The sequence below is a fragment of the Odocoileus virginianus genome, chromosome 13, assembly GCF_023699985.2.
Source record: "Odocoileus virginianus isolate 20LAN1187 ecotype Illinois chromosome 13, Ovbor_1.2, whole genome shotgun sequence".
Classification (NCBI taxonomy): domain Eukaryota; kingdom Metazoa; phylum Chordata; class Mammalia; order Artiodactyla; family Cervidae; genus Odocoileus; species Odocoileus virginianus.
In genome coordinates this window covers 23384716-23407849 of record NC_069686.1, presented here as the reverse complement: position 1 = coordinate 23407849, position 23134 = coordinate 23384716, and the positions used below count along the sequence as shown (strand labels likewise).

General features: G+C 36.1%; 1 protein-coding gene and 1 long non-coding RNA gene across 7 annotated transcripts in view; one reads left to right on the top strand and one right to left on the bottom strand.

The window, feature by feature from the left end:
* The window catches only part of SCN9A (sodium voltage-gated channel alpha subunit 9), a 165254-nt gene that overhangs the window by 60584 nt on the left and 81536 nt on the right, over window positions 1-23134 (bottom strand). For 2 of the 3 annotated variants that reach the window (XM_020874124.2, XM_070476110.1), the window contains 10 exons: window positions 22829-22957; window positions 21338-21429; window positions 20150-20359; window positions 14283-14346; window positions 12856-12997; window positions 10408-10614; window positions 8523-8810; window positions 5880-6251; window positions 2961-3090; window positions 1486-1724 (listed from right to left, as the gene is read on the bottom strand). In XM_020874124.2, the coding sequence (XP_020729783.2) occupies window positions 1486-1724; window positions 2961-3090; window positions 5880-6251; window positions 8523-8810; window positions 10408-10614; window positions 12856-12997; window positions 14283-14346; window positions 20150-20359; window positions 21338-21429; window positions 22829-22957 (1873 nt within the window). The remainder of the gene's footprint in view (window positions 1-1485; window positions 1725-2960; window positions 3091-5879; window positions 6252-8522; window positions 8811-10407; window positions 10615-12855; window positions 12998-14282; window positions 14347-20149; window positions 20360-21337; window positions 21430-22828; window positions 22958-23134) is intronic. The other variant, XM_020874125.2, reaches the window with a different exon arrangement.
* LOC139038049 (uncharacterized) overlaps window positions 1-23134 on the top strand; it is a 133863-nt gene that overhangs the window by 100986 nt on the left and 9743 nt on the right. For 3 of the 4 annotated variants that reach the window (XR_011490967.1, XR_011490965.1, XR_011490966.1), the window contains exons 3-5: window positions 8708-8837; window positions 11660-11719; window positions 14249-14410. This is a non-coding gene — a long non-coding RNA (uncharacterized lncRNA). Of the gene's footprint in view, window positions 1-8707; window positions 8838-11659; window positions 11720-12976; window positions 13481-14248; window positions 14411-23134 lie in introns of those variants that run through there. The other variant, XR_011490968.1, reaches the window with a different exon arrangement.

The following is a 23134-nucleotide window of genomic DNA, read 5'->3' as shown; positions in this document are numbered from 1 at the left end:
TTCATGATCTGACCTCTACCAACAATTAGAAACTAGATGATCCTGCCCTTTTGCAATTAGGAATAGAAAGAAGAATGCTAACTCAGGGTACATGAGTTTTAAACATCCTGCCTTGAAATAAGTGTAAGAAATTTGGAGAGAAGACCAACTCAGAAACACTCTTTGACTTCAAATATCAATTGATTTGGGACCATGTCAAAAGCAAAATTATCTCATACAGACATTTTGCAGAGACATCCAGAGTTATTCACGATTGATGGAGTCACACACTGGGACCTTTTGGCTGTGAAATAGAACTTCTGCCTGGTTATGCAGATCGCTGGAAACGAGCACTTTCTGTTTGCCATGAGGCATTAATTGAGTGTGACCACCACTGCCCATTTAAGAGATCACTCTGGCATCAACCTTCCTAACAGAATCCTGTATCTTCCTGAAGCTTACAGATCCCTTCTAGGCTGCCGTTATTTCTTCTGTGTCCAGCTTAATCATTTTGACTTCTAAATATTCTTGTTCTCAAGGCTTGTTTCTGCTGATTCATTGAAAGCATGATGATTATAAAAAACAGATAATTAATCAGGAGCTACTGTGTAGCACAGGGAGCTCTGCCTAATACTCTATCACAACCTACATGGGAAACAACAAAGAGTAGATACACGTTATGTGTGTAACTGATTCACTTTGCTGTAAAGCAGAAATAACACAACACTGTAAATCAACTATACTCCAACAAAAATTTTTTTAAAAAAGAAAGCATGATGATTACAATGATGATGGTGATGACTGATGAAAACAGGTGTAAGTACTTACTATATGCCTGGCTAATAAGTAGAAAGTCTTCATTCCTCTCAATAAATATTAATAAATAAGCATTAATTTTATTTATATATTGAATATAAATAAAGCATTATTGTTATATTAAAATAAAAATATTATTTTATAAAGAAACCATTACTATTACATAAATGAGAAAATGAAAGATTATAGATATTAAAATTTTTCCCCAAGGTCATATAACTACTAGGAGGCAAAACCAGGACTCAAACTAAGGACTTTGGGATTCCAAAGGCCTGAATCCTTTACCTATATGTCAAAACAAAGTATCCATAGTTTTTATGAAAACTTGCAGGGTATGTACTCACAAGTAAGCTGCAATATAATTATAAAATGGGTAAGAAAGTATCAAGTTTTCAAAGTGTTGCTGCTAACAGACATGCCTGGCAGAAAACAAACACACATTTACTCCCAAGATGGTGACCCATTATGGAGATAATGCTGTTATCCATAGACCTCAATATGCCTGCACAATTACTTTAAGATAGTGTTTATCACCAGAAACTTGTCTCTGTACAATGATTCACATTGTGAATTCTGAGCATGCATAACTACCTAGCTAAATATCCATCTGACTTTAAAAAAAAAAAGGAATGATAATCATGACAACCAAAGAGAGACATTCTGGGTCATAATACACATTAACAGACTTACCAAATTTCCCACAGTGAGCACATTTTTGAATTCCTCAGTCATTGGGTGATGTTCCATAGCCATGAACAGTGTGTTTAAAACTATGCAAATAGTAATAGCAAGATCTACAAAAGGATCCATTACAATAAAATAGATACATTTTTTGAATTTTATCCAATATGGAGAGCAATTCCAGATCAAGAATGTGTGTGCAAATCTGTACCACCAAGGTGGACATTTCTGTCTGGACTCCTCAAGTTCTGGAAGAAACAAACCACAGAGAACACCAAGTTAATCATTACATATTATATATTTTATTCCTAACCAGATACACATCAGCAGTACACTTTAACATTTGAAACAAGTCTTCTGCTTTATACTTTGTAAGTTTAACAATATTCTTTTTATGAGAGCATAGCATATAACATAAAAATCTTATATCATGCATTCATTTATTAGATCAATCCTAAGAAGAAGGCAGTGAAATTAATGAATGGGAACATATATGGGTATCTCTGAGAGAAACAAGCACTTAACATATGATGTTAAACAAAAGAATTGATGCTTTCTTAATTCAGATAATGTATATATTTAAGATAAATGTATATAAACCAATATATATACATATACACCACACACACACACACCCCAATATATACACTCCCCTGTGCCCTGAATTCTATTACAATAATAACACACTTCTATTCTCTACAGGAAAAGCTTTTGCCAGCTCACAGGTGAAAATAATCCCAGGACCAAGAGACTAGAAATAATTTATAGAGCTATTCATGCAATAGGTAGCACACACCATTAGCCCATTTAGTCTCATCATAAATTTAGGAGGTGGGAGAAAACTCTGTCTGGGTCCATCATGGGCGTGTTGGGGGATGAGGTGGTAGCCCATGGATAAGGTGGGACCAGAGGCATGTTGTGGGGAGAGAGGGTGGGCGCCAATACATTGCTGAAATTGCCACCCTTTGGCTGATCACTACTGTTCACATCATATTCTCTAAACTGCTTTCTCTAGTGCTATGCATCACTATCTTGACAGATGTTGTGTCACATATTACTATTTTACAATTTTATAGAATGTTCTCAGAAGAAGAAACTTACAGAATCTGGAAGTTGGTATTGTTTTCTTGCCTGTTAGAAAAATGATCAATTTCGAGAGACTAAGTAAGATTTCTAAGAGAATACAGTGAGAGAGTCACATAGCCCTGGGCCACCCTCACTTTCTTCATTTAGTACCATAAAGCTATTTATTTTTGAAAGGTCATTATAACCCAAAGCCTGTCTTTAATCACAAAGAACTTTATCCACTTTTTAAGCACTAAAGACAATTCCAGTAGTATCTATTGGTTAGTCTTACCATTGTTATCACCATTTTATATTCTTTGACTTCTTCCTAAGTACTTGCTATATCTATTTAAGACTGACCAGGACTTACCCGAATTTTGTTTAACAATCTGTATGGTAAAGTGAATGTTATTCCATACCTTCTACAGTGTTTGTTAATATGCTTGCCCTACTCATTGCCCTTTGTCTGAGATTGGGGTCATTCAACATATCCTCAGAAAGGAGGTAAGAACTGTGACGTCTTTTCTTGTGTATTTGATGGGTTGTACCCTGGAAAAAAAAAGATGATTAATTACAGTTTTAAGAATGGAATTTCAATAAATTGTAGGTAGAAATAAAATCTTGCTCACAAAGTTGTAGTGAGTAATTAGAGTCTAGACTGTTGATTTGAGTCATGGCTCTGCCATTTACTGGCTGTGTATCATAGGAGAGTTACTTAACCTCTCTGTCTCCATTTCATCATTGGTGAAATGGAAATAATCATAGTACTTGCCTCAAAATCTTGTTATGAGGATTAAATGGCTTAATACTAAGGAAATAAAAACTAAAATGAGCTGCTTTCATTGTTATAATCACTATCATTATCTATCTTTCTGGGTCTCCAATTTATTCAGATAGCTTTACTATGTAAGAGTCCTAACATGAAAACAGCTAAATAAGTGTTGCAATGGTGTGTGTGTGTGCGTGTGTGTGTGTGTGTGTGTGTAAAGGAAGAACTTCAGTGTTCTCTGATAAACTTCTGTAATTATTCTTTGCTGGGGTACAGCAATAACAGGGCAGTGGTAATGACTGTTTCTCATGCCAAAGCAGATCTCAAGAACTGCTCTGAGTCTATCAAGATGAATGACTCAGTAGGAAAACGATGATTAAGACAGGTGGAAACTGTAGCAAAGTGGAGAATGTAAGCTCCATCTGAAAGAGGCTCCAAAGGATTGATGCCATGCAGGAATATGAGCTCAGTCTTACCAGGTATACCCATTTTTATGTAAAGATGTCTTATTTCTAAACCTTGGCAACTAATTCAAAGTTAAAACACTGTGCCAGTTCAGTGCAGGCCAGCAATACACACACACACATACACATATATGCATATAAACAACCATACATCTTTATATTTATTATCTGTCTACTTATATGTGGTATGCATATATATATGTGTATACACACACACACACCATTCTACAAACATATATATAGATATATAGATTTAGAGTTGTAAAATATAGTTGTTTAGATATATATGCTTGTATATCAAAATGTAGAAAAAAAGGGATAAATACATGTATGTGTGTATATATTTATGTATGGACATGCATACATGTGCAAGGACACATATATGTGCCCATATATGTGCAAGGACATATACACACATATCTGCAGGTGGCTTCTTACATAGATCTCTCTATAACCATGTTTTAGCTGATATACTCTCTAATTTACTGACTTTCTAGAAGCAGAGATTTCTTTTCTCCCTAAGTCAAACAAATAGCTGTGTTGATTAAATCATTTTTTTCTCCATGTAGACAGTCTCAGGTGTCAAGGTTATATTATTTCTCATGCAATGTTTTCATCTAAACTGTACATTATTTCACGCTATTATGTTTTGCATTTATTTCTATTGAATTATAAAGTATTCACTAATTACTCCAGTTCTGTAGTTTTAGTCTTAGAATTTAGAATGATAATGATTTTTCTGTGGTAAAACTAAGTATTAAGTGAAACATTTCATTTAAAAATAGGAAATGACCTCTAAATCTGATACACATTATATAATCTTTTATAGGTAATACACATTATCAAAAAGCAAAACACAACAAAGACATGATTCCATGGAAATTTAACATGCTTATTTGATAAGAAAAACACCTTCACAGAGGGCTGGAGCTATATCAAGCAAGCACAAAGGTCACATATGACCTAAAAGCACATGCATGCATTCAAATGAAAATATATGTGTGGCCATGGCTTTGATGGAACTTCATTCTCACTTAAAACACTTCATTGTCTGCAAATATGATCTAAGAATAGGTGGCACGAGTTCAGAGCTTGTTAGGTTAGTCAAAGCCTTTCCGATATCAAGCAACACAATGTAACATGGTGAGTGACCTTAATAGGTAACCAAGAAACTTCAAAACCAGAAAGATCTCACTTTCAAGCTTCATCACACCCTTTTCTCATACCACTCAATGACTCTCAAACTCTTGAAACTGTTGTTTTGGAAAGGTGTTTTATTTTTGTCTTATATGTATATGTTTGCATTTACCTATGTATTTTGCATATTATGTTTTTATTCACAGATTTCAGATGGAAGAGTTCTGGTATTTTTTTTTAATGATAACAGTGTGTTTCATTTATGTGTGGGGGAAAATCAGTTACTCTAAATTATTCCTAAGAAGTTTACCACATCCTGGAGAGAAAGTGTGGTGGTTAAAAGCACAAGCTCAGAAACAGAAGGCCTCTTTTTGAATTTCAGGACTACCATTTATTGGCTGAGTGACTTTGCACAAATTGTTTCATTTCCACGTGACTCAGTTTCCCCAGGTGTATAAAAGGGATATTAATATGTCACCTCCTAGGGCTGCTATAAATACTAACATGTCTGCTATTATTATTACTATTATTAATTATTAAGAACTCAAATAAGATCCCTTAGAGCAAGGTATATATAAAGTAGTGACTTGAAAAAATAGTGGTAGGTGGCAAATAACCCAAATCTCCTTACAGACATGGAACCTATTATCAACTAATAATGTTAGCATTATCAATGCATTTTATGCTGATATATAGATTGTTTCCTAAGGGGATAATTCAAAATCAAGTATAATATCAGTAGATAAGTACCATTTTTCACAAATGGGGTTTTAAATATCTTGGAATTGGATACCTACAACAATAGTATAAGGATTACATTAAGCAGTTAAAGGTGTGTTTCTAGCATAAAAAGTATTGCAAGATGCAGAGCCATTCAGAGGACCAGAGAGAAGGCCCCTCCAGCAGAGAGAGTGATGGATGCAAGAATAAGGGCCGAACCATGCCTGAGCTATTTAAAACGTCCTTACGCTGTCATCAGAAGTTGCCTTATCTATTATCACCTCTGGCAGGAGCTGTCCATTGGGTAGCATGAGGGCGGAGGGTCCATCCACCAAGGAGACCACGCCATTGCAGTCGACAGCGCTGTGCATCTTCCCATTCACTGGCAGCACTGGGGGAGACCTACTGGCTTGGCTGATGTTACTGCTGCGCCGCTCCCGAGGTCTGTGCGGCACAAACAGGGAGCCCCTTCTGCTCTCGTTGTCGCCAAAGATGCTGTGCTCGTCGTCGGCAAATTCAGTCTCAGATCCAATATCTCTTCCTCGACCTCTGAAGCTGAAAAGACTTGTTCTGCTGCTCCGCCTTGCAGAAAACAAGGAGCCGCGAATGCCGAGTGGTGACTGCAGGAAAAAGAAAAGGTGATGTGTATCTGCTGAAGCAGGCATGCATTTCCGAGAACTCCCATGAAGACCACTGACCTGAGGGCAGAGGGCTCTGTCCTGCGTTTAAAAGAAACATATTTAAAAACAAAGAAATTCAGCAAAACGACACATTTTTTCACATAAGGAAAGAGGAGACTGGAAAAGCTCATCTTTTCAGGACCAAGTACGTTATCTGCTACTGTATCACTCTCTATACTTGTGGCCTCAAGTTATCTCTCCACTCATCTTGTACCATTCATGTTGCTATAAATAAATTATTACTTAAAAAAGAATTTGATACTAATAGCTGTTACAGAGCTGTTCATACATCAACCCCTACATTCCTTAAGTAGTGAAACTTTCTTGAGGCTAAGACCACACTGTATGCATCTTTGCATTCCATTGCTTGCAACTCTATTCTGCATACTGAGGGCTCCATTAAGGTCTGTTAAGAAAGACTTTCGAATACCAATGGATTTACAAAGTCTTAAAAATATTTGTTGTTGTTGTTGTTTAGTCACTTAGTCATGTTTGACTCTTTTGCGAAACCAAGAACTGTAGCCTGTCAGGCTCCTCTGTGAGATTTCCCAGGCAAGAATAGTGGAGTGCATTGTCATTTCCTTCTCCAATGGATCTTCCCCACCCAGAGACTGAACTCGTGTCTCCTGCATTGGCAGGTGGATTCTTTACTGCTGAACCATCAGGGAAGCCCTCATAATAATATTAGAACATGGAAAAGAAGCTGTCCAATACCAAAGAGGTGAAAACAAGTCACATTTACATGACTGTGTCCAAGATAAACTATGTGTATAAATCAAACTGCATATTCCTTGGATGTATCTAATTCAATAAACATTAGCGCTTACTATGTTAAGGACAAGGTGATAGGCATTGAGAATAATGGAAAATGCATATAATAAGGTCTTTACCTTAAAACTAGCTTGAACTGCTCTGGGAACAGTTTTGTCTTACTTTTTTTTAACCAATATTACATTCAAGTTCTATCTCCCCAACTAGAATATGAAATCTTTGAAGGAAGGGATTCTTTTACTTTTGTGTATATCTGGTAGGGTCCTACAGACTTAAGCAGCAGAAGCTAGAAAATTTAACGACACAGATGGAAAGGGTAGTAATTCTAAGTGGGTAACGAAGGGTAGACTGGGAGGAGTAGAGAGAACAGAGGACTGTGGATGGGTGGCACCAGAGCTAAGGGGAAAGAGTGGGTGGTCCCATGCCAGGAGGAAAACAAGGAGGAAGAGGAGATCATGTGCACCAAGTAAAAAGGCATGAAAACATGGGGCATGGAGGTGAGAGGAACAACTGTGGTGGGCTGAGAGGACATGGAGGTTGACCAGAGTGGGACTGAGATCAAGGCCATGGCAAGATCAAAGCACTGACAAGATATGGGTCTTGTTCTGTAGCCAGTGGCTATTCAACACAGCTTTTGTCTGTTTTTTATGTTTTAGGTTGAGCAGGAAAACTACTTTGTTTTAGAAAAATTATTTGAAGGGACTGTGCAGTGGAAACCAGAGAAATGTAAAGAAGAACAGGAATAATAGTTCATTGCTCCTGGAGGTTTGTAGGCAGGAAATTCTAAAATACAGGGGTGTCAGTGGAAAAAAAAAAAAAGGGAAAGAGAAATTCCACACAAGGAAAAATAAGAGACTATGGGACTAGATGTTACAGACTGGTGCCTTTTGGGGTAGAGGCAGTAAGGTTTGGGTGACTGATATTCTGGTGATCCCTAAAGTGGTGACTACCTGTAGTCGTGTGGTGACTACCTACAGTCATCTGGTGTACCTGCAGTTATTCAGTGACTACCTACTGTAATCTGGTGATACCTACAGTAGTCTGGTGTACCTACATTGATGAAAAAAAAAAAAAACTAATCTGAGGTTAGTTTTTAACCAATGAGGCACTGCAAAATGAAGACTGAATAAAAATAAGAAAAGGTAACTGATATTGTAAATTATTTCTTCATTTCTACATCGGTTCTCATGAACACGTGTTTTGGATATTTATATTGGAGAAGATATGATAATTCTAAAACCATAAGCTCCTTCAAAATGGTCAAACTTAAATGGAATACTATATATCTCTATGTTCTTTCCATAAATGCCCAGTCATCAATAGGTTTTTACCTAAAAACATACTAATGAAGTCACTCCCTCTTCTCCTGAGTGCCCTTCCCTCATATAGATGTCTATGATCCCACCTCTGGCAATACACACGTGATGGTGTCAGTGGTACCTGGTTAGGGGTAGACAATCTTTTTTCTCGCGCTCGCCTATGACCTTCAACACCAAGGTGGAAACTTTTTCTCCTGATGCTCTCCTCAGATTCTGATTTGGACAGTTTCTCATCATCTCCCTTTTCTTCCCCACTGGAGAGTTTCTTTTGGTTCTTTTTCTTTCTCCTGTTTCTTCTTTCTTTAGCACTTTTAGAGCTCAGTTTGGATGTCTCAGAAGAACTCTCGGAGAGACCCATTATTCTGCTTCTCCCAATGCTAGTATATTCAGCTGCTGCTAATGCTATTGCCTGTTGAACCAAGAGAACACACACACGGTGAGTCAATTCCAAGAACTGCAAAATGCACCTCTTTACCACAAATTTAATTATACTGTGCATATAATCATGTCCCTCATATGGGAAGTAATGTTTCCTTTGCATCATGATTAGAGAGCTTATAAAATATATGCTTATCACTTCTCCTGCATTGTTAATAAAGCCATATTGTGCTTCATAATTAAACTATTATATACTATTACTATACTTATAATAAAGCAATTTTAAATAGTATATGTAAAAGTTTTAACTTTAGATAATTCTGGGACATAAAACTCATATCAACCATGTGACAAGATAATTCATTTGTATAAGTTGTTCAGGCATACAATATAATTCAATATTATCAATAGATTCACACATTTCTATAGTTAAATGAAGAAAGAATTACTTTAAAATAAAATAAATTATTACAGAATAATATATCAAGAAAATAAAAGACACTTTTAGGGACTACCCAGGATATTCCTTCAAGAGCCTAGTGCTGACCCTTTTACAAAAATTAAGTTTTTATTATTAAAAACCCTTATAAAACCTTCCAACCCTTACAAAATTTGGAATTAAAGATATTGTGAATAAAAAGCAAGAAATACTCACAATCCTACCTCCCAGGAATAACTGGCAGTAACATGTTTTTCAGTCTTCATGTATTTTTAATGTATATCTTATATTCAATTTTATATTCTATGACTTAATATATTATTATATTAACACCTTTTCCTGTCATAATATTCTTAAAAACACATCATTTTATGGCTGAATAATATTTCAAGACACAAAAATATTATAATCCTCTTAGCCATTTTCTAATTTTTTGAAATTTAAATTCTTTCTGATTTTTAATATTAAAATATTACAGAATATTAAAATATTCTGCCTAAAAGCTTCTCTGCATTACAGACTACTAACTTCCTTCCAATAGGTTAGATTTCTTGAAAAGATTTTACTAGGACAAACCATCAAACTCATGGAAAATATTTGAAATTTTGGTTCTCTTAGTACAAACCTCCTCAAACTTTTCCACTGACGTGCCCCTTTGGAGGGAGGAGTAAGGAGAAATCCACACAAATTTGTGACTTAAGGTGGCCACAATCATAAGTATGATTTTTTCAACATCTCACATTACCTTAAAATTTTTGCAACTTTAACCAAAACTGATGCCCATTTGCTTCCTACTCCACAGTGTATTTGTTAACTCTAATATCAAAATAATTCTCCCTAAGGACATGTGTACAATTGTTACTGTGGGGAAATAACATCATAAATGTTTGGGGACTTTGCTTAATACCATACACGGAGGAATCATGGGGAACAGGCTTAGGAAAAAGAGCTTAGAACATTCTCCATGCTGGAGGGAGCTGATTAGGGGGAAGGTAGAAGGGAACAGATATCAATTCTAACTCAATCCAGAACTGCTTCCTTTGACCACACCAGAATGAAAATTCAGTTTATACGAAAGAATCCAGGAAGGAAAATCTCCCTGGGAAATGCTGGACAGAGACCACAGGGGTTCTGTTATTCCCCTTTGCCTTTTCACTTCTAGGAAAAAGTTTAAACCAAATAAAAATACCTCAGCTTCCTCTTGCTCTTTTTTAAGTCGATCTAGCATCTGTTGAAATTCGAACTCTTTCTGCCTTGCTTCTTCAATGTTTGCCTGGTTCTGTTCTTCATAGGCCATGGCAACGACAGCCAAGATCAAGTTTATTAGATAAAAGGATCCCAGGAAAATCACCACAACAAAGAAGATCATGTAGGTTTTCCCAGCAGCACGCAGGGTCTAGGCAAAAAAGGAAATCATTATTTTAATAACACAGAGGGTTTTTTTTTTGGTAAATCATTTCAACTTGGATGGCTTATTAAGGCATGGTAAATCGAGCAGTTCTGTATAGTCTCATGTTATAGAAAAATAAAGGAATAAAATTGTATCTTCATGGAAAACAATCAGTATTAAAACACACACTTTTCCAGGACAAAAGATATAGCAATGTACTAAGCCTGTACCAAAATTAAATATGATTCTAGACTATTATAAGCTTAATAATAACTCTGAATTTTTTCTCCCATAGTCTGAAAATTACTCAAAAACTAGCAGTTTTTACTCATTTTCAAATTATAGGACTACACAATTTCTATAGTATCACATTCTGATATATTAAGTGTTAATGTTTATGTTATCACAAGGTAGATAGCCTTATTAAATGAACTTATGTATTCAACTTTTACATATTTTTAATTAACATTAAAAATTTTTTAATGTAATACAGGGTAAAAAATTAAATTGTACAAACAGATATTAACTGAAAAATAAGTTTCTTTATCCTATCTCTAATAACTCAATTCCCTTTGCTATCAGTATCAGTTGTTACTGAATTCTTATTTTGGACAAATTCTTAGTAGTGGAATTCTTAAGTCAACAGGCATATTCATATTAATTTTCATAGAAACTCCCATGCTACCCTCTCCAGTGGTTCACAGAAATGTGTGAGAAAATCTGCCTCCCCATAGCTTAATCAGACAGCATCTTCCTTTTGATCAGGTTTTTGATCTTTGTCATTCCAAGAGATGAAAAGTTATGTGTCACTCTAGTTTTAATTTGCAGTAAAGGTGAGTATCTTTTTGTATCCTTAAACAGTCATTTGTATATTTCATATTTTTTCCTGTGAAGTAAGATTTCTATATAATTTCTATAATTCATTCATAATAGTCTCAGAAATGAAACAGACATAAAACAGGCCAAAAGAAGAATCTGTGGCAATCTGAGAAAAGTGACTCATTATTTTTTGTAACACAAAATAATCATTTTTGTTCTCCTTTCTCTTGAGGTTGGATGCTGATAACATATAGGTGAAAAGACAGAGCCCACAATTCCAAGAAGATCACATGTAAGTTGGAGGAGATGGCCACATGAATGAAGAATCCCACTATAAGAGATGGATGCTGTAACCTGCAGTTGAGTTAGGAGAGGAAAACTTAGAGCTATGAGTTGAGTCTTCTATTCTTATTCCAGTTTGCCCAGGTTGCCATAGCAAAATCCTATAAATTGGGTAGCTTACACAACAGAAGTGTACTTTCTCATAGTCCTAGATGATGAAAAGTCAAGATCAAAGTGTTGCCAGGTTTGGATTTTCCTGAGGCCTCTCCCCTTGGCTTGTGGACGAATGCCTTCTGAGTCCTCACTCGGCATTTTCTGTGTGTGTGTGTGTATGTGTGGTGTCTCACGCATGTCCTAACTTTTCCTTCTTATGAGAACATTAGATCAGTTTAGAACCTGCCCAAGTGGCCTCATTTTAACCTGTGCTCAGTCGCTTGGTCGTTTCTGACTCTGCATCCCCATGGACTGCAGCCTGCCAGGCTCCTCCATCCATGGGATTCTCCCAACAAGCATACTGGAGTGGGTTACCATTTCCTTCTCCAGGGGTTTTTCCCGACCCAGGGATTGAACCTGCATCTCCTACATTGGCAGGTGGATTCTTTACCACTGAGCTACCTGGAAAGGCCTTCATTTTAACTTAGTTATCTCTTTAAGGGCCATAACACTAAACATAGTCATTCTAAGGTACTGGGAGTTAGGACTTCAACATATGAATTTGGGGGAGATACTACCGAGTCCAGAACAAGTGTCCAAGGTAGTTCAAAAACAAAGCTTGGTGAGCACAGGAGAGCCTGGTACTTAGAGCACTGTGAGCAGGGAGGCATGGGCGGGAGCATAGCGTGTACAGCAGCCCTATGAGAGAATGTTATAGGATATGTCTTGCTATTTACCTAGGACCCCATGGGATGCTACATTCACAAAGAGGGAAAGAGATCTGGATATCAAAAAGCCCAGAAAAGATAAGAAAATAATTTATGATTTAAGAATGATCCATTCTAATAGTACTAGAAATAGAACACACAGGACTAATACAATAGAGTTTTCTCCATTCTAAACTGAATAAAATATCTCATACATAAAGCGGGTTAGGACATACATCAGTTGTTTCATGCAATGAATACAATGAATGATTCTCTTGGCACTCACCTGTTGGTAAAGGTTTTCCCAGTAATCCTGGGTCATTAGCCGAAACAAGGCTAAGAAGGCCCAGCTGAAAGTGTCGAAGCTTGTGTAGCCATAGTCAGGATTTCTGCCAATCTTCCTACAGGTGTACCCTTCTGGACACTGACTACATGTGAAAAAGAATATCATACGTCAGAGGACCTTCAGGATGCAAGCTAAAGGGTACTACAGAGAAGTCAAAAACTCAAGATTCCTTTCTAGGGGACAATACTGAATAAGGATTAAGAACACACTTTTTGCAGTCAGGAAGAACTGGGTTTCAACCCCATCCCTACTTTTTACTAGTTGCTGACTTTGTCAAATTACTTAAATTCTGCAAGGCCCAGTTTCTTCTTTCCATGAGATAAGACAATAATACATACTTCCATAGATTAAGATTGTTTTTAAGTTTAAAAAAGATAATGTATGCAAATTACCTAACCTACTTCCTGTACATTAAAAAACATTTGATAAATGGTGGCTGCTATTAGTATCATCATCAAACAATCATCAAAACTTGAAAACTTTCACTAGATATCATATAACAATTCTTATATTCACAAAGATTGATATTAATATACAGGTCTCTAATAAAACAGTTTCCCCAAATTATTCTTGAGGTGAACTAGAATCAACAACAGTCAACAGATAGCAATTGTATAAGTTCATGGAGATTTATAATTAGACTTTTTGTCTTTTTAAAGTTGGTAGATTGGTATCCACTATGACAGATAAAAGGTGTTCTGATGTGTCTTTGGGAGCAGCAACTTTATATTGTTTATTTTTATGTTCCCTGTATACACAAAGCCTGGTCAAGAGATCTCCAGGCAGTGCAAGAACAAAGGCCCTACAGCAGAAATAAAGGTGTATGGGAGAAACAGCAGGTACTTACATAAATATGATACCTTAAAATAGTATCATGGCCATGGGACATGGGACCCTTTTTACCCATGGGACCCTTTACCCAAGTCCATGGTACCCTTTTGTTTAGAGTGGCCAAACTGTCACTGCATTCTGTCACCTATGAACTGTACTCGATGGAACAATGAGTAGAATTTGGGGATGGAAGGAAAAGTTGATTTTATCACTCTTCTTTCTGGAAAGAAGAAAGGCTAGAAACTATCCAAACAACTTTTGGTTCAGTTTTTTGTAAGTAACTTTTTTCTACTTCCTTAAGATATATATGAGTTGCATCTTGTTTTAATTCAAGCATACCTATGTTTTGCTTTTAAAAGTATGCATTAACCATGATCTTTTTAAAGTCTGGACTCACCATGGGACAGAATGAGTCAAATAATGTCATGAAATATAAGAAAATAACATAGTATCAAAGGTCCTTCTTAGCATACTGATTGAGATTGCTTTTTCTTTTTTTCAGTCTTTAGACTAAAATTGAAACAAATATTACATACCCTGAATCCGTGCTGAAACCACAAAGGAGAGCATCTTTGGATCCCTCCAAGTAATAAAAATATTCTGTTTAGGAAGAAATTGGACAATATCACATTATGGAGTGTAAGCTTTCAGGGTGGCTGAGCAGGTGAGTTAACTAAAACAGATCTATTTATAAATATATTCAGGTCCGGCAATAGGCATTCATTTATTTATTGTATTCTTACAAATTCTCACTTAAATATGTCTTGATAACCTATTATGGGCCAGGCAGTGAATACAACGACAAACAAGATAAATAAGATCATCAGTTTTATGAAGCTTTATGCTCAGGTAAGGGTGGAGGCTAGGGATGGAGAAGAACACTTAACAAGTACATAAATAAATACACAAAGGATTTTCACATAGGGGAAGATGCCATTAAAAAATAAATTAAGAAAGTGTGACAAAAATGTGGCCAGGGAAGTCTTTTCTAAAGGGATGACATTTAAACTGGGATTTAAATGCTACAGAGAAGCCAGCTACCCAAAGATCCTGATGAAGAGACATCTTGACAGGGTAAAGAGCAGAATAAAACCCTAAGGTAGAAATAAAGTTGGTATATGGGACAAAACAGCAAAATGGTCAGCCCAGTTACAGTGTAGTGAGCGGGGGGTATTGTGGGGGCAGAGATAGGCAGGGGCCACGTGGCAAGGCTTTGCATGACATGGAAAGGAGTTTGGATTTTAAGTATGATAGGAAGTAATAGAAGTAGGAAGTAGAGATACAAGATAATGTTGCTGGGGCTGCTCTGTGGACTCTGGACAATAGGAGGGCAAGTGTGGAGGCAGGGATACAAGCTAAGAGACTACAGTGAGAGGTGACAGGGCTCCAGAGAGTGCCATGGATACGGAGGGAAGGGGAGAGAACAAAGGTGACAGGATGTGCTGATGGCCTGTGTGGGGGGTGTGGAAGAGAGGGGACACGGGGATGTATCAACTGGTCAGAGTGGTGCCAGTTACGGGATAAGGAAGCCTGAGGCAAAGAAATGGCCTGAAGGAAAACCAGGCTCTCTGTCTTAGCTGTACTTTGTTTGAAATGATTACTAGGTATTTAATTACATGTGTTAAGCAAGTAAGTGGATGAATATGTCTTAAGGTCAGTGAAAGTATCAACCACAGTCAGGCCAAGGGGATCTGATGAATGAACCCAGAGAGAAAGTGGAGCGGGGGCAGATAGGGACCACAAAAGGAAAAGACCCCAAGGATTCCAGAAGAGGAAGAATCGGCAAGGCAAGACCATAAGCGAAGGAAACATATTTTCTGAAATTCTCTCATTGTTTACGCACTAATCAATATCGACTTACGACTGACTAAGTTCTGGAATGTTGAGGACCTGGGACTAAAATAAATGCACATTTTCCCCTCTCACGGTACCCTTCGTGCCCATTTTCAGGTGTAAAGGAACTCATAACTCTTCTTTATTCACTATAACAACTTATTCTTAATACAGAGGGCTGATCCAAAAGTACATAGTAAAGGTATAAAGGACAAAAACAATTTTAATAGGGGCTCAACTTCCTATTGGCTCAAGTCAAAAAAAAAAAAAAATACATATATATGTAATTTTTAGCAGCCTCTGGAGTAAAAGTAGAACAAAGACTCTGAAGTCAGATGTACTTAAATTTGAATATTGCTTCTACCCTTTCCTATGTAAGTGAATTGTTTTACCACTTCATGATTTAGCTACTGCATTTGTAAAATGTGGATAGGAACACCTACTTCAAAGAGCTGTTGAATAGTACTAATATGTTATTGCAGGTAAAACACTTAACACAGTACCCCACACTTTCTATATAAATACTCAAAAGCAGCAGCTCTTATTAAAAAACTTCAGGTAAGACTGACCGACTTACACATCACCTTATGCAGAAGACACAAATCTTAGAAGACACAAAGCAATAAAGCCTCTTAGTTTGGGGAGAAAATTCTCACACTGTGCTTTAAAAAAAAAAAAAAAATCCTGTGCCTCAGGGAGGGTGGACATGGCAGAATGAGGATAGAAAACTTATCATGCAACTTTTTAATCCATAAATATCTGAGATTTTTTTTATTATGGAAAGATTACTTTAGAGTCATCCTTAAAGTAATATTGATTCACATTGGCCAGTCACAGAGGAGTTGCTTTATAAAAGTGGGCTCTGTAGCTGCCTGTATAGGCATGCTGCAAGGCTGACTATTCAATTCAGCACATGAATGATGAAAGGGAAAGCAATGGGAAAGCTCACGCTGGTCTGGTGGAACACTTGAAAATAAATCCTAAACAAGTAAAGTATTAAGGTAATTAGCCTCAAGAGAATTTAAGGTTAACATGTAATGGGAGAATGTAATATGAAGAGAAGGATTCCTCTTCTGTTACTCCCAGCCAGTGATACATCTCACACTTTTCTGTGGAAATAAAACCCCCTGGGCTTGACTTAATCCTCTTCTGATGAACACGGGAGCCTGCTCCTCCATCTTTCCTCCTGCTTCAGTGGTGGAGATGTCTCCCCTTCGCTCTTCCACTTTCTCAAGGACTTGCCTCTCCCTACTCTCCTGAATTATTAATCCATATTTTACTACTCATTCCTTTTTTAGTGCTAGAAAAATATCTCTATCAAAATCCACCTTTACAAAAATGCCAGCCACTGTCACTGTTTTTCTGATTCCCTTATAGACAAATGTCTTTGAAGAACTGTCCACACATACTGTCTTCTTTGTTCTGCTATCTTATTCACCCCTGTCACCACCTTAGTCCAACCCTGAACTCCTCCCACTCCACTAAAATTTCTGCATGAAAGTGACTAATGATTTCCATGTTGTTTAAGCTAATGTACATTGCTCCATCCTCATCATCCTTGACCTTAACCTTAATCCTTGATCTTTCAGCATCATTCAACACAAGCATTCCCTTTTTCTCAATATACTTTCTTCTCTTGGCATCCCTACTTATATCTTTGCTTCTTGCTTTACTGGCCACTCTATATCTTCTTTGGGGTACTCCTCTCTACCTGCCTTCCAGACATTAGGGTTGTGGAGATGAGCAGTTTCTAACCACCGAATTTGTTTTAAAAAACAGATTGCCCATTTTCTACCTACTTATAAACATCAGGGTTTTCAGAAGGAAGTGGGTAGTTGTGTACATATCTTTTCCTTTTGATGAATACTTTGAAGTATATATCTCCAAACTAGGCAGTTCCTCTGGTCTCTATGCTTAAATCTCCAATTGTCTACTTTCTATCTCCATTTGGATGTTCCAGTGGCTTCTCAATTTTAACTGGGTAATACTGCTTTCTCCAATAAGCCTGCCCACTCTTCCCTCATTTCCCATTGCCACCTATCCAGTTACTATGGCCAGAAACCTAGATGAGATCCCCAAGCCCTCCACTCCTCTTTAATTCATCCATGAGTTTTATAGGTGTCATCTTGAACACACCTTTTTCATTTTCTGATTTCACTCAAGATGAAGTCACAATCTTTTCCTGTTTGGATAACAGAAACAACATCCTAACTGGTCTTCACTATTTCAGTCTACCATCCATTCTTTCCCAGTGAGTTCTCCATATGGCAAAAGTGATTAAAACCACTCCATTTAAAATAAAATCACAACTCCTTTCCTTGGGCTAAAATATATTGCATGAAATGACCCCTGCCTTTTTCCTTTACTTTCTCTGTTGCCATTCTGCCTCTCTTTTGCTAAAGTCTATCCACACTGTTGTTTTCGCATTCTTTTTTTCCCATTCTTTAAATACACACTCTTTCCAGTCTTAGGGCTCTCCCACAAGCTCTTCCTTCTAACTTAAGGAACAGCCTCCATATACACTTAAACTGTGTGATGACTTCTTCTTATCCTTCAGATCTCTGCTTAAATGCCACCTCCTCAGAGAAGGCTTTTCATTTAGTTGGTATCTCTGCCCTTGAGATTTACTTTCTTTTTTTTTTTTTTGAGATTTACTTTCTTTGCATAGTACTTATTATAACTTTTAATATTGCTATTTGTCTGTTCCCCTCCTTTAATTCTTTTATTCCCCCAAGAGGATAAGCTCTGTGGATGCTGGGTCTAAGGCTATCATACTCATCGCTGCAGCTCCAGAAACTTGCACAATGCTTAGCTCAAGGAAGCATTCAATAAACAGACACGATAAATGAATGCTTGAATAAATATTGCAGTGAGATCAGGCTTCTACGACACAAAAAACAGGTGGGAAATCAAACTCAGATTTAACACAGTAATCTCTGCTGTGAAAGTATATTTCAGAGGAAAATCAAGACTAATGTACAGATGTGAGGGAGATGGTGGTATAAAGTTTCACTCTTAGCTAAGTTGTCATGCACTCACATGTAAATGCAACATGAGGAAACACTGCAAAATCTAAGAGCTTTTACTACTCCTTTCAAAAAAAAATTGCTTATAGTAATTCTAAAATGTTTTTAAAAATCATTCAAATCATGAACTCAGGAATGAGACCAAGATTCTGAAAAAAGGACATAGTGATCCTAGTACAAAAAGTCAAGTTTAAGTAAGTGCTGTAAACCAATTCATAAAACAGAATATAAATGTCAGCAATTACCTGTAAGATATATAAATTTTTATGGCATATAAATTAGAAATAAAGTCTTTGGGAAATAAATAAAATTTAGGATCCTGTTAATAAAATCAGAAGCTAAAAAAATAAATTAAAAAAGGGAAGGAAAATTTGCTAAATTCCTTATCAAATACTGTTAGTAAAAAAAAATACATTAAAATTTTACTTTTAAAATCTTCAGTTTTCTTGTTTTAGGTTCCTTTTTTTCAGTTTTATTTACAGTTTTTTCCTATATTAGCTAGATTTTATTTGCCTTTATATTTCTCAGTGAGTAGGAAAAACACACTGAGTTTAAAAAAAAGACATATATGACTCTTTATTATTTAAGGAGAATTAACACCTGAGCTTTACTCCCTGATCCCCTTCTATCTAAGGAACTTACATGTCCATTTTACCTCTGGATTCAATTATCTATTAACTTTCATGGGTTCATTGGGTAACATCATACAGACACACTGCAGGTGTTAAGACAGAAAGTACAGTCTTGCCAGACCTCATTCTCACTCAAACTAATCAGCTTTGGTGAAAGAAAATGTGGTAGGAGATAACTGTTAGGAAACATGCAATTTATGCTTTCTGTAAGATACTCAAAAATACATTTGTGAATTAAGTAGACTTCTGAGACTGTGTATACATATCATCTGAAATGACACCTACAGAACAAGTTCTGAGGAATTAAACTTCAATTAGCTAGATTGAAGGGAGCCATTAGAAAGCTCTGTGAAACACATCATTGGTTATAATAGGAGGAGAGAGCTTAATATAATAGGATAAAGCTGAGTAGATTTCTCTGCTTATACAAATCTTTAGAAATATATTGAGACAAATATTTTAATATGTGATAATTGACATTGTACCATGATTAATAATGTTATAAGAATAATATAAGTATAAAAAGGTAATTGTATTATTACATAAATCATACTATAAAAATGTAAGCATAAACTACACAATAAAACTACAGTATATAAATACATAGTTCATGATGAAATCTAATGGTCAATATCATAAATTTATAGCTAAATTTATTTCTCTACAGCCAAGTTTATTCTTTTTTATCTTACAGAAATTGAGAATTATGGAACTATCCCAAGTTCTCAATATTAGAACTGCTAGACTCAGGGAAATTTATGAAAATACATGATAAAAATTCACACTTTTGCAACTTTCTGTATATTTGAGTGATTCTGAAATAATTAAAATAAAAGCAACATTTCATTGCCAAAAGAGTACAATGCTCTTAGCATTATTTCAACCTATTAGCAACTACAGGGGTATTCTTACTTGCATATTCTTCTTCATCGAGGGTATCCAATATGTTTTCTATTGTTTCATTGTTTTCAAGTGAAGTTTGCACACATTTATGCTTTAGGTTGCCCATAAAGAGCTGCAGCCCAATCAGGGCAAACACGCTCAGACAGAACACAGTCAGGATCATGACATCTGAGAGCTTTTTCACAGACTGGATCAGGGCCCCCACGATGGTCTTCAGGCCTGAATACAGAGAAGGAAAGGTGTTCAAAATGAAATAAAGTTTCTAAATGAAAAACAAAAACAAAATACAAGCTTTCTGAGAAATGCATGCAGTTTATCAAATCAATGATCTTAAATAACCTGGTTCAAAAAGTCTACCAGCTCAAAAGGGGGGATCTGCTGTTTTATATATTTTGTTTCTGTATATTACAGCAAGTGACTAAAAACTTTAAAGTATTTCCAGAGAATAACCAGTCAAAATGAATAATTTGGTTGCTCGAATCATAGCCACACTCACTTGAAAAAATAACTTGTGTCAGCTCAGTAAATGTCTGTCAGACAAACCATCTCTTTATAATGACCAAAACAGAGGCTGAAATGCAGGATACAGTGACAAGTTTTCAGTAAAGAAATGGTTTGTTGAGGAAAGAAAAAAGCATTGTGTCATGCAATCCTCCCCATGCTAATATTTTTGTATCTCTTTTCTTCATTCTATGAAAAGCAGTAAAACAAATTGAAATTTTCATTCCTGGATAAGCAAAATGGAAAATAAACTGTTAAACAGGAGGAAAAATTTCAAGTTTAGATGTGAACCAAATGGCCATCTTCATCCTCTAAGACTCATGCAATTGATTAAACTCAAAGGCTGACTTTTCATAACAATTATGAAAAACATGAGATTAAATTTAATTAAAAATTATTTAAGATTAAGTTTTTATTGTTTTTTCCTTCAAAAGATCAAAGTCAGCCCTGGTGTTTAACCCCACTCTCACCTGGAATGACTGAAATTGTTTTCAAAGCTCGGAGAACTCTGAATGTTCTCAACGCTGAGACATTGCCCAGGTCCACAAACTCTGTCACATATCTGTAATGGGGAGTTTATACACAAACACGGTGACAACACACGCACACACACACACACACACACACAAGCAAAGAACAACTCCCAGAGAATTGGAGTTATGAGTGACCTAATGCTTCACACCAGTTACTTCTTACCTGGGATTACAGAAATAGTTTTCAAAGCTCTCAACACTCTGAAAGTTCGAAGAGCTGAAACATTGCCTAGGTTTACAAATTCTGTTAAATACCTGTAGAATTAAATCAGAGTTATTCAGAATTTAGATAGAGTCTATAATACTTACCTGTGCCTTTAGTCAAGGTGTTTCCTATGCTTGGAACTTCTTATTTAAATTTATAGTTCTGCAAATCTTTTGCTTCTATCATTACTAATTTAATTTGATTTCAGTCATTTGATGTGAGCAAAATGCAAATATTAAAATGGCTTCATATACTTAAATGCCTAAATAAATGATGAAATGCTTCAATGACTAGACTTCAATATTATGGTATAATGTTCTATAAAACACCATCAGCAAATCTTGACAACTCTATGCTAATTAAAAGAACCCAGCCACAAAAGGCCACATATTTTAAGATTCCATTCATGTGAAATGTCTCCATTAGGCAAATCCAGATACAGAAGATAGATGAGTGTTTTCCAGGGACTTGGGGAAAGAAGGGGAAGGAAAGTGACTGCTCTCTGGGATAATGAAAATATTCTGGAGTTAGAGGGTGGTGATTGCTGCATAACTTTATGAATATACTATAAAACACTGGATTTTATACTTTAAAAAAGATAAAGTTTATGGCATGTAATTTATACTCAATAAAAAAGGAGACCCCTGAGAAGATGCAGCCTTCTCTGACACAGTGTTATCTTCGCAGATGGTGGGTGGACCTACAGTAGTCGTGGATGAAGGACAAAGAGGTGGGGCAGGTGTGCAGAATTGGAGACTAGAAATCTCAAGACCCTTGCATATTGTCTAAATCCCTCCAATGAACGTGTATTACTTTTACAATTCAAAATGACAGAGGGAAAATATTGTATTTAGGTTTGAGATTTAAGAACTAAAGAAATGTTCTGACAAATATATTTAGGAAAAGAGCAGCAATATAAATAAGCTAAAATTATATCTTAATGTGATATTTTTCCCATGAAAATAAACTGTGGATGCCTATGTAATACATACACAATGCATTAATGTTAGGTTTAGTATGCAGTGACAGTCCTTATGAAAAGATTTGCTTCTATATTTTATTAGTTCTTGAATAATATACATTAATAGAAAGAGCACCATGCTAATAATAAATGCCTGCGTTTTCTCTGTTTCTCTTATCGGTTTTACCAGATATTAAATAGGAACCTGGAAAAAAGTGTGACTCTAACTGGCACCACATATGCTATCCATCCACATGCTGAGCACAGAGGAAGATCCTCTATTATAACGATATCATATATACACGTTTGAGTGTGAAATGCTCTTTCTGAAAAATTGTTACCATTTTTTGATGACTAGTTTCCATGTAGTATCTTTTAAATCAAACTATTATATGCAGGAAAAGTCTGATCCCAAAGTTCTTTCTCACTGGGATACTGTGCTGTCTGAGAGTTTCATGAGTTTGGAGTTTCAAAAAATAAATACTTACGCAAAGACGATGACTATGAAATCAAGCCAGTTCCATGGGTCACGAAGAAAAGTGAATTCTCCTACACAGAATCCTCTTGCAAGGATTTTCACAAGTGACTCAAAAGTATATATTCCAGTAAAAGTGTACCTAGGTAAAAGAGTCCATTGTGATATTAATCCATTGTGAAAAGAATATGGTACCATGTGAGCCTTTATAGTTATTTTTCTCAGATCAACCAAAGGAAGACACTGATTAGAGTATGGCTGATGATTAAGGCGCCCATTCCAACTATGAGAATAAATTACAATTAAGATCTTTCCAGAA